Source organism: Artibeus jamaicensis, unplaced genomic scaffold (assembly GCF_021234435.1).
Source record: "Artibeus jamaicensis isolate MK-2021 breed Jamaican fruit bat unplaced genomic scaffold, CSHL_Jam_final contig_924, whole genome shotgun sequence".
Taxonomy (NCBI): Eukaryota; Metazoa; Chordata; class Mammalia; order Chiroptera; family Phyllostomidae; genus Artibeus; species Artibeus jamaicensis.
In genome coordinates, this window is record NW_026522015.1 from 1,366,902 (window position 1) to 1,379,198 (window position 12,297).

At 36.7% G+C, this 12,297-nt stretch overlaps 1 protein-coding gene across 6 annotated transcripts in view; it reads right to left on the reverse strand.

Annotated features, from left to right (window-relative positions):
- The window catches only part of AMPH (amphiphysin), a 276,775-nt gene that overhangs the window by 88,554 nt on the left and 175,924 nt on the right, over window positions 1-12,297 (reverse strand). For 5 of the 6 annotated variants that reach the window (XM_053655127.1, XM_053655126.1, XM_053655124.1 and 2 more), the window contains exons 4-5: window positions 6,534-6,628; window positions 3,732-3,827 (exon numbers count right to left, since the gene is read on the reverse strand). In XM_053655127.1, the coding sequence (XP_053511102.1) occupies window positions 3,732-3,827; window positions 6,534-6,628 (191 nt within the window). Of the gene's footprint in view, window positions 1-3,731; window positions 3,828-6,533; window positions 6,629-12,297 lie in introns of those variants that run through there. The other variant, XM_053655125.1, reaches the window with a different exon arrangement.

Sequence of the window (12,297 nt, forward strand, 5' to 3'; positions counted from 1 at the left end):
AAACAAATCAGTTTATCAGCTGATTAGTTTAACAATTAATGCAGAAAATACAAAGCAGGAGTCAAAATGAAAAGACAAAAAAACATACCCCAAATGAAATAACAGAAGTCTCCAGAAGAACTAGATGAAATGGAGACAAGCTAGAGAAATTAGAGTAATGATTATAAGAATACTCAATAGCATGAAAAAATACATAGAAAACATAAAAAAGACCAGTCATAAATAGAGTGCAATATCTGAAATGAATAATACACTAGAAGGAATAAACAGTAGGTTAAAAGCAGAGAATCGAATAAGTGATTTGGAGGACAAGGTATAAAAAAACACCCAGGCAGTGCAACAATAACAACAACAACAACAACATTTTTTAAAATGAAGAGAGCTTAAGAAACATTTTGGACAATATGAAGCATAACAACATCCGCATCATGGAAATACCAAAAGGAAAAGAGAATGAGCAAAGGATCAAGCATGTATTTTAAGAAATAATGACCGAAAACTTCTTTAATCTGGTGAAGGGAAAAGACATACCAGTCCAGGAAGCTGAGAGAGTCTGAAACAAATTGGACCCAAAAATGCCTATACCAAGACACATAATAATTAAAATGACAAGGTTTAAAGACACGGAGAGAATCCTGAAAGCTAGGGAAAAAAAGCAGGTAGTAACCTACAAGGGAGTGCCAAATAGATGATCATCTGATTATTCAACAGAAACATTTCAGGCCAGAAAGAAGTGGTGTTAAAAATTCAAGATGATGAAAAGTAGGAACCTACCACCAAGACCACCCAGCAAATCCACCGTTTAATATTGAAGGAAAAATAAAGAGCTTTCCATACAAGAAAAGGTAAAGAAGTTTGTTAACACCAAACCAGTACTGAAACAAATGTTAAAGGGCTTGCAAGGAGGAGGGAGATTTGGAGGGAGAAGAAGAGAGGAATAGGAGGTGAAGAAGAAAAACAGAAGAAAATAGTCTAACAATAAAATGGCACTAAATATATATCAATCAATAATCATCTTAAATGTAAATGGCTTAAATGTTCTAACCAGAAAACACAGCATAGATGAATGGATAAGAAAACAAGTCTGACATATATACTGCCTCCAAAAGGCCCATCTCAGATCAAAAGATACACACAGATTAAAAGTAAAGATATAGACAAAGATATTTCATACAAATGGAAAGGGGGGAAAAAGCTGGGGCACTAGTATCTATACCTGACAAAATAGACCTTTAATACCAAGGCTGTAGTAAGAGACAAAGAAGGACACTGCATAATGATAAAGGGAACAATCCAACAAGAGGATATAACTTAGTAAACACTTATGCACCCAACATAGGAGCGCCTAAATACATACAGCAAGTCTTGAAAGACATAAAAGGAGAGATAGACAGAAATACGGTCATAGTTGGGGATATTAACACTCCATTGACTTCAATGGATAGATCTTCCAGACAGAAAATCAACAAGGAGATAGCAGAATTTTTTTAATTAATTTTTTGATTTCTCAGAAAATTAAAAAGACTGACATATACATTTTAATTGAACATACTCATGCAATGGCTCAATAAAGCCTGCTGCTGCTTATTATGATAACATCATTGAGAATTTATGACTTGGATTTGTTCTCTTTGACTTTTTCCCAACAAGGCTAATGTAACTAGTCTGATTCACTTTGGTTCTTGTTGGGTGCTCCTGGTATCTCAAAATACACTCTGGAGATGTTGGTCAATTAGCATTAGGCATTGTGTGTGGACCCAAGGAAATTAATTTATTGACATGAGTGGTGTTTTGGCCAAGAAGCTTCACTATGTTTCATGGCCAAGGCCAATGTATATTACTACAGATTATTATCTGGTGTTGGGCAATGGCTACAAAGGCAGCCAGGCAAGAATGAAACTTCTCATCAAAAGTCACCTAATGAGATACTGCAGATGCCCACAGATGCTGGTTCATGACTTTCTCAGTTTACAGAAAGGAAAGTATGTGGCTGTCTTACTTGGCACTCTTCTTTGATCAAAGAAAACAACTGGGGGTAGGGGATAGTCCTGTTAATGCTACCATTTGCTATAGACAACCTAAATGGTTTTAAAAACACCTCTTTTTTCGTTATTTATGCTATCATAGTTGTCCCCACTTTTTCTCCCCTTGCCCACCTTCACCCAAGCCCACTCAATCGCATTCCTCAGTCAGTCTCCATACTGTGGCTTTATAGTATAGTTTGATATCAGGTATTGTGATACTCCACCTTTGTTCTTTTGCAAGGTTGCTGAAGCTATTTGGGATCTTTTTCTGGTCCATATAAATTTTTGGAGTATTCATTCTAGATCTGTGACATATGCTTTGATATTTGAATAGGAATTGCATTGAATCTATAGATTGCTTTGGAGAATATGGACATTTTAATAATGTTAACTCTTCCAATCCATGAACATGGTATATGCTCCCATTTATTTGTATCTTCCACAATTTCTTTCTTCAACGTCCTATAGTTTTCCAAGTACAGGTCTTTACCTCCTCGGTTAAATTTATTCCTACATATCTTATATAATTTTTATTGCAATATTAAATGGGATTGCTTTTTTAGTTTTTCTTTCTAATAGCTCACTACCAGTGTATAAAAATGCCATCAATTTCTGAGTACTGATTTTGTATTCTGCTACTTTGCTGAATGCATTTATTAAATCTAGTAGTTTTTTGGTGGAGTAAAATCCATCTTCACCTCTAAAGTCAATTCCAAATCTACAATATTCAAACCTTCATTTCTGCATTTCCCTTTCAATGATCCAAGTGTCATATAAGATAAAGATTTTAGACACAATATTTTTAGATCCAGATGCAAATGCATATGAAATGATTACATTTTAATAGAGCTGACCCTTTAACAACATAGATTGGAACTACAAAGGTCCATTTATGCATGGATTCTTTTCACTAAATATAAAGTTGGCTATCTCTATACTATGGTGTGCATTTTCACTTTCAACCAAACACAGATTGAAAACAGTATTTTCAATCTGTAGTTAGAAATCTACAGAATTAGAGAGCTGATGCTATGCATTGCTCTACACCACCTTGTACAAAGGAATTGAACATCCACTGATTTTGTCATCTGCAAGGGTTCTGGAAATTAATCCCCCATGGGTACCCAGGGACAACTACAGTTAAGGTTTTGGGGCACCAAAAGTTACGTGTGAATTTTCAACTGCACAGAGGTTGATTCCCCTAACCTACATGCTGTTCAAGGCTCAACTGTAATTTGATTTGAACCAGAAAATGTCAAGGAGAGAAACTATGCAGCTGTGCTATGAACATATGCAAAATAAACAGTACACAAAGAAAAATCAGACTTTGCTTTCACATTTGCAATGAGATTTCTTCTTTCCTTGTAATTGTTGTTTATTCTAGCATAAACTCTTGTCAAATGCTATATAATAAAAAGGTTTTAACACAAACAAGATTAAAATATGGGGGCTCTCTGATTTCTGATTTGTATCTATAAAATTAAAAAGACTTCTGTAGAGAAATAAAAAGCTAGAGCAGTGCACTCAAGGAAAAAATGTGATTTCCATAACTATATTTAATTTCAAACTGATAGGAACAGCATAAAAATCCTACTCAAATAAACAAAAAGTTAGCAATTGTCTTTGACTTTTGATTCCTCTTGCTCATGTTTCCATAAGTACATAGAATCATTCAACTCTTCCCTTTACAGACACAGAGTAAAATACCTTTATGTCTGGAAATTGGCCCAGATAGGTATCCAGTGTCAGCAAGGACCCATCCACTAACTTTTGATGGAAGTCTTCCCATAACACATCACATTTCTGAAATAAAAAGAGAAATAAAGTGATAAATGTGGAATTAATCTAATTGAATACCTTTCACCAAACTTCTAAAAAACATCTGAAACTAAAATATTTCACAAGTAATGTGTTCCCAGATAATAGATGCTAGAAAGAATGTAGATTGTTTAATAATACAATAAAATATCTAGACAGTTTAGCTACCAGTTCTAAATTACAATATAAGCTATTTAAAAGTTTGGCTCATTAAAAATATATATTTCTGATTCTGAATTATTAAAAAATGTAGATCCTCATTGGTGACCTTTGGGGCTAAGAAACTGTGAAGAATTCCACATGGATTGCTTCTGAAGCCATCTAGGAAACTAGAAACCACTCCAAAGAAACTACCATTGCTGAAACTTCCACAAAAAGAGCAAAAAAATTATTGCCATAATGGGAAAGGATCTTCCATTTATAGAGTACCAGTTATGATAAATACACAATAAATATTAGATATTACTACTACTACTATCACTATGTCTAGGCATTAGACTAAATCAGCTATTTTCAACCATTTTCATTTCATAGCACACATAAAATAATCACTAAAATTTTGTGGCACACCAAAACATACTTTTTGCTGATCATACAAAAATAGGTATCATTTTGACTCATTCATACAACATGCCTATTGTTCTGTTGACTGTTGTCATATTTTTTTTTTACTATCTAAGGAAAAAGAGGTCATTTGAACAGGGCTGCCTAGGATAGACTATATTCCCCAGCCTTCACTGCACTAAATGTAACCATGAGTCTAAGTTCTGGACAATGTGATGTACTTTCAGAAAGTACCCCATAAAGGATGCTAATATTTCATGCATTTTACTTCTTGCTAACTAGAATGCAGAAATGAGAGCCAGTGTTCAGAGAGTCATCCTAAACCTAGCAGAGGCAGCGAGACTGTCAAAGATGGACCCCTGATGCTTGTGAGTCCAGCACACCATCCTTGGCTCACCACCTTCAACGTCCTTTATGTAAGAGAGATAAGTTTCTACTGTGTTGCAATTATATTGGGGGGTGGGCGTGAGAGGGATATTTCTTTTCGTTTCTTCAAAAAACAATCCTATTTGTTACAGATCCAAAATCAAACATTTTATGCATACAAAAATGTTTAAATCCTCTGTATAAAAAGGTACCTCTTCTGATTTGAATAGACCCTCTTAAAATGCAGTGTTCAGTTCTTTCACCATTCAAAGAATCCATATTTAGATCTCCAACTGAAGATTCCATAAATTCTAGCAACCTCTGTTTCCTTAGAAATAAATGTCAACAATGGCATCTGCCACTCATACAATGTAGTAGTGTTCTGAAAAGCCAGTAACACAGGTGTCTCTTATTCCCTTAAAAACTCTTCATTTCATGACAAATTTCTAAATTATACCCTACTAATAAGAAATTTACAAAATGAGTTAAGCATTTAACATAATGTTAAAACAGTGTTTTTGTTATTGAAGAAATGTGACAATATTTCTTAATAATTGCATTAGAATATTGCATTACAATATTTCTTGTAGTTACTTAATAATTGCATTAGAAAATGGTATGTGGAGGCTAGTTTTGGAAAATTCATATCCTGAAAGTTTTCAAAAGAGGGAACAGAACCAACAAGAGCTTTCCTCATAAATAAATCTCTGCTTTTCTCTCAGTCATAATGAGATTATAAAGATCAAACTGCAGATGTCAGAATTCTCAAGGAGCAGCCTGGCATTGAACTGTTAATCCATTTTTCCAACTGTTGTGTAGATGGTCAGCTCATCACATATCATACCTACCCCTGAGACATGGAAGCTGTATCTCCCTGGTCTCCTATGCTTCAATGAGCAGCAATTGGCTCCATGCAGTGGGGTATGACAAACTACCCTTCATTTTTAATAAAGAACTTGGATATGAGAGAACCCCTAACAGGTGGCTTTCTAATGCCAGTAATAATACATGCATTGTGCATGATGGCAGTGACATAAATACAAAAACTATAAATGTGTTATTAGTAGGCACAAGTATTATTCTCATTTTGCAAATGAGGAAAGTAAAGCCCAAGAAGGTTAAAGAACTCATCCAACCTCACACATCACACAGATCTTCCCCACTCTACCTTCAAAAGAGTGACACCCATTTGCTCACTTTTAGAAGGTTCTCAGCTAGAGATGGATTTCAGGTGTTCAGATATGTCGAAGAACAAAGTCCTCCACAAGTCAAACTCCTATTAGCAGGCCAACTGCATCTCTCCTCAGGTTCTTCCAAGCAGTGAATGGGTTATGTGTTCTTTAAGTGAAATAGATGCTCTTTCAAGTTCCTGTCCCTTCTTTTGAGGAGGGATGGGAAAAGAAAGGGTGCAGAGGTGAAGCAGGTTCACAAACTCATGCCATGTACCCATTCTCCTGCTGAAATGCACTGTCAGGATATGGAGTAAGAGATAGAAAAATGCTATTTTTATTTTGAGGAAAAATGATTTTTAACACACAGCTTTCTACCTAAGTGGTTTTACAATCAGTTCTCTAATCACTGAATTGGGGATGATCTAGGTGGCAGATCTGTATGGTGCTTTTCTGAGTACATGGTATCCCCTCATGATTAAGACCAAGAAGTGGTGAGATGGACTCAGGAAATAGGCTGAGTGGGCAGAATTTGCTAGTAGCCTTGCAGAAGCCCCCAAGGCCTCTGGCATGCTGCCATCCTGGCTCTTACCTCACCGACCATCTTCACGTCTTCCCGCCCATACCAATCAGGCTCATAGACTTCATGCAGAGACTCGGTAAGCTTCATTGAGGCTTCTTGCATGCCTAGTGTTGGGGAAAAACAACTTCTGTCAGATAGAAATGGGAGAGGAGTACCTTCTTTTCTAAGTGAGATAAAAATCTCTGTTAATCATTTAAGCAAAAATTGTCAAGGCACAACTGTTAATTGTATCTGTAATCACATCTTTGCTTGAGGGGCTCTAAGACTTATCTGATTACAGTGTGAATTTCTATTATTTATGTGATAATAAAAGATATATATCAGGTCTTGACAAAATCAACAAAGTGTTCTATTCTTAAAACAACCATAAATAGTCCTATTATGTATGCTGTCATTTGCTAAATGACATGGAACCATAAATACGTAGGACACAGAGAATACTTATCCATAATACTATAGAGTTCTAAAAATAAAATTAATTCTAAATTACTTTAAATATAAGAAATAAAGCATTTTTAGAAGCAGGTAAAAGTAAAATCAATAGGATTTTAGGACATAACAGTTGTTTGAAAGTGGTTTAAGTGGCCTAGCAATTTTCAAAAGAAAAAAATATTTTTTCACAGTATTATTAAAATCTATACATAGAGTTTTAAATCAGAACTCTCAGAAAGGTTAGCATTCTTAAGTCAGAATTTCTGTAGAAATACATTTGGTATGTTACAAAAATTTGGTTATTAATAGTAGGAAAGATACAGGTTCTGAGTGAAATACGTGATATAAAGTATCATCAAGTCTCCTTCAAAACCCTCCTTTGAAACATGGAGGTGAAGTGTGTATTGCCATTGAGATAGCTCAGCCTGAGAACAAAACAAGGTACATTCTTTGGCTGGAGACTGGGAAAAGTGCTTCTTTATGACCAGTTCAAAGATGAGACCTGACTGAGTTGATTTCTTGGCCTTTGTCTTTAGAAAATATGAAAAGGGACTGGATAAAGGGAGAGGAGAGAAGAATTGAGTGCTGTCATTAGAAACAAAAACACATCTTATAAACTTAATGCCAGGGAATCAAAGACAGAAAATTTTTGTTAAACTGAAAGCTGCAACATTCTAGACTCAACCACATGCTTGTTAGATTTAAGGGAGGTCATGCTGGATTCAACTGTGAGAGAAAAATGAAAGCAAAATAAGATGTCTGAAGAGATAGAAGTATATCCTTGAAGAGTGCATGTAAAAGTCAATATCTAATTTGGTATTTCATAGTACTTTTTCATTCTCTAGGCATAGAATACCCCACTTTCCTTCCCCTGATAAGAAGATACATATTTGGTCTTTGCACCTTGTTGGTTTGAAAGCCTGGACCCCTCTCCCCATGGAGTACATCCCTGAGCATGTTAAAGAGGCCATTGACAACAGGCTGAAATACCACAAGATGAAGCCCCAGCAGGTAAGGGTGGGAAAAAACACTGATGACTGAAGTCACTGGGAACTCTGATGAAAAGAGAGTCTTGTAGATACAGCAAAAGTCCCTCCAAATCATACAAAAGCCTGCATCTGTCCCCTAGCACTTTGAATTGAAGCAAGTAAAGATGCTCTCTTATACGTGTGGTCACTGCAAAGTGGCAGCAACATAATCTCAAGTGTCCACATTCATTCCTCCCTAAGTACAAGCAAGGCTATATAAACAATGTACCCCTCAAATTCATACCAAAAGTTTGTCACTGAGGAGAACCTTCCACATTTCTATGTCAAAGGGATTCTAAAGTTTTCTTTTATTTATAAACAGCTATTTATATAGGTTCTTAATGTCTTAAGAGGAAGAAAAAGAAATAATGGCATTAAAGAACCAATAACCTCTATGGTAAAACTAAAACTGTGAATGTAAGCTTAAAATAAAATTACCTAAGACCTTACTCACTGAGGTTAAAAGCAAACTGTTGCAGTAAATATGTCTATTAGCAGCCTAAAATAACTACTAATTCTTGTGTGGATAAATAGTGACAGATAATGTGTAAAGATTCCATTTTGACCTAGAAATTTTTCTAGAACCCGCGATAGGAAGTACTTGGATTGATACATAAGTTAATAAGACACAAGCCTTGCTAGCCTTAAGGAGCATAAAGTCTGGCAAAGAGATTTTAGGGATTTAGAATTTACTTTGCTGACAGAGCATAAGAGAAAAAAAAAAGCTAAAACCCAAGTTCCCTCCAGTGCAATCTGGCTACATTAAAGTGGAATAGATGCTAAATAGCATTTAATAATATATAATAGCCAACATTTTCTTATAAGATCAGTGATTTCCATAGAAAAATTATTATCTTACTACTAGACAGGAATCACTTTGCTTTCTTCAACATTTTGGACTTTCTCCAAGGCATGTATTGTAACCACCTGTATTTACATTTGCAACCAAATTTGTGAGTTTCTATTTCTATCATATTAAGTTTGTTGCATAGATCACACTGCTACATGAGTCCTCTTTGCTTAAGCATCCTGAAGACATATGTTTTAGTGAAAAATAACAGTTAAAATGCATTATTACAATAACCAGCAGCAGCCCTAAACCACTAACAATATCTAAAATATTGCAAGTTTTATCCATTGTTCAGAAGACAGTCATTTAAGAAGACAGGTGTCGTTTCAGGTGAAATGAAGTCTTTAGTGTAGAGTGTCAAGGTGGAGAACAAGTGGGGAGAAAATAGGCAGGTTGAGAGACAGCTCCAGAACAGTAAACCCTACCACTGGGATCATGCTGATATAAAAAGTCATATTCAATTCATGACACCATCTGGGCCACACTCCATCTAGATAAAGGTTTTCTGTGTTGTTATCGCTGTTTCTGGCATTCACTATACCCTTATCCCAGTGACTCCTCTCTCTGGATCCCTATCGAACATTTCCAGTTAGGATGGCCTACTAGTACCTCAAACTTCACATATTCAAAACAAACTAAGTACTTTCTTGTCAAAACCTGCTCCTTTTCCTCTCCCCAGTTCTCATAAATACCACCCAGTTGTCCCAGTTAGAAATCTGGAAGCCATTCTACATGCATCCTCCTATACTGAATTTGTCAGCAAGACAATTCTGCATGAATCTCCAAGGAAGTCCTTTCCTTCCATGCCCCCTGTCACAGTGCTTGAAAGGCACTCAACATCTCTTATTTAGATTAGATAAAATAATCCATGTAAATGGTTGAACAAATACATAGAGCAAACATTCAAATGTCAGTCTTTATAAAAACTATTTTTGGAGGCAGTATGGCAATGTAATTAAGATTATTATTTGCAATCATTCAGCCTTTGTTCATCTTTTTTCTATCATATACCATCTGTATGATCTTAGGCAAATTACCTAGCTACTCTAAAACTCATTTTTCCAAAGTGTATATTACTAAGAAATAACAGTACTGCCATAGGTTGCAGTGAGAATTATATGAAATTACTTAGTTAAAGTTTATGTCAGTGCCTGATAAGAGCTCAATAAATGCTGGCTATTATTACTGTGCTAGACTTATAAGTCTCCTTGGAATTTCATTTCCTCTAACCTGAGTTCCACACAACCACAATAATTATTTTTTCTAAAATGCTAATCTGATAATGTGACTCATTCCCTTGCCTACAATAATGCAATGACACTCTTCCCCACTGACAAAATAAACTCCCAGTATAATACATAAGCACCTCTTTGCACGAATGCTACCTACCTTTCCAAGTCTCACGCAGCTCAGTTTCCTGCTTGCTACTAACTAATCTACTTGTTCCCTAAAGAGCCCATGCTCCATCCTGCTTCCTGAGTTTCTATACATGTAGCTTCTTCTTCCTGGAAATTCCATCCAACATCAACTTCTCTCTTTGGTATATCTTATAACCTGATGACCAGGTATGTTTCCTTCCTTGGTCCATTCAAATTTAAGTTCCCAGGAAAGAGCATTCCTGACCTGGTATCCTATCCCTTAGGTGGAGTGAGGGGTTTGTCCTCTGTTGTGATAGCACATGTATGGACAGTGCTGACTCTATCTTAAAAAGCTGAGTCCAGTTTCAAGCTAATATACCAGCTTAACTTCTGAGTGAATGAGCCCACACCCTTAATCACTGAGTAGACTCTGGAATGTGTACAGAGATTTCCAGCGAGTCACAGAGTTTCCATTACTCCTTCTTCTGGGGCAAGGAGCTCTAGATGTTACCTACCTCATTATCTTACCCTGGCCCCAGGTCCTTCCCATATCTGGTCTTCCCCTAAATATCCACACACTAATCAAGAAAGTGAAAGATGAACTTCCAGCCAAGATGGAGGTGTAGGTAGATACACTTTGCCTCCCCGCACAAGCAAAGGAAGGGCAACAACAAATTTAAAAACAAAAATAAAACAGAGCTGCCTGAAAATCAAATTGTATGGAAGTCTGGCAACCAAGGACTTAAAGAAGAAACATTCATCCAGACCAGGAGGAGGGGCAGAGATAGGCATCCCAGCAGAGAGGACTTGAGGTAAGGCAGTGGCTGGAGGACCAGGCGAGGTAGCAGCTAGTGAAGTGGGTGTTCCCACATTTGTGTGTGGATAAACCAGGAGGAACAACTGGGGAGCAAAACAGACTATGCAACCCAGGGTTCTAGTGCAGAGAAATAAAGCCTCACAACCTCTGACTGAGAAAAATGTGTGGGGTTTGCGGTTGTGGGAGAAAATCCCAGCCTCACAGGAGAGTTCACTGGAGAGACCCACAAGGTCCTAGAATGTACACAGTCCACACACCCAGGAATCAGCATGAGAAGGGCCCAATTTGATTGTGGATAGCAGAGGAAGTGACTGAAACCTGGCTAAGAGCCAAGCAAGCACCATTGTTCCCTCTTGGACCCTTCCCCCACATACAGTGCCACAACACAGCAACCTGGGTTGCCTCACCCTGGAAAATACCTGAGGCTCTGCCCCTTACTATGTAACAGGTAAGCTGAGACAAAATAAAAATATGTCCCACATAAAAGAACAGATCAAAGCTCCAGAAAAAATACAACTAAGCAATGAAAAGATAGCCAACCTATCAGATGCACAGTTAAAAATGCTGGTAATCAGGATGTTCACAGAATCGATTGAGTATGGTTGCAAAATAGAGGAAAAAGAGAAGGCTATGAAAAGTGAAATAAAGGAAAATGTACAGGGAACCAATAGTGAAGGGAAGGAAACTGGGACTCAAATCAACAGTTTGGATCAGAAAGAAGAAATAAACATTCAACCAGAACCGAATGGAGAAACAATAATTCAAAAAATGAGGAGAGGCTTAGGAACCTCTGGGACAACTTTAAATATTCCAATATCTGAATCATAGGGGTACCAGAAGGTATGACATGGAAGGTTATCAGCAGGGTGGGGGAAGAATGAAGAAAAAGGTATGAGGAATAAGAAACATAAATGGTAGGTAGAAAAAGACCAGGGGTACTCCATACTACTCTTAATCAAGAGTAGTATGGAAATGGAACTTATACATATGACCCATGGACAAGAACTAAGATCAGGAATGATGGTGAGAGGGCAGTACAGGATGGAGGAGAATAAAGGGGAGAAAAATGCAACAACAGTACTAACATAATCAATAAAATATATTTTAAAAAGGTGAAAGATGCAGAGATCGTAATGTCATACTGCTGCCCAGCACCCATTTCTGCATATAAGTTCCCCACTAAACTCTCTAAACCAACAAGATAGATTTGTTTGTTCTTTGGTCTCTTGGCTCCTTCAGCATCTGGGTAGCACTTTGCATACACAGTCTTTTCTCAGAATAGCACATA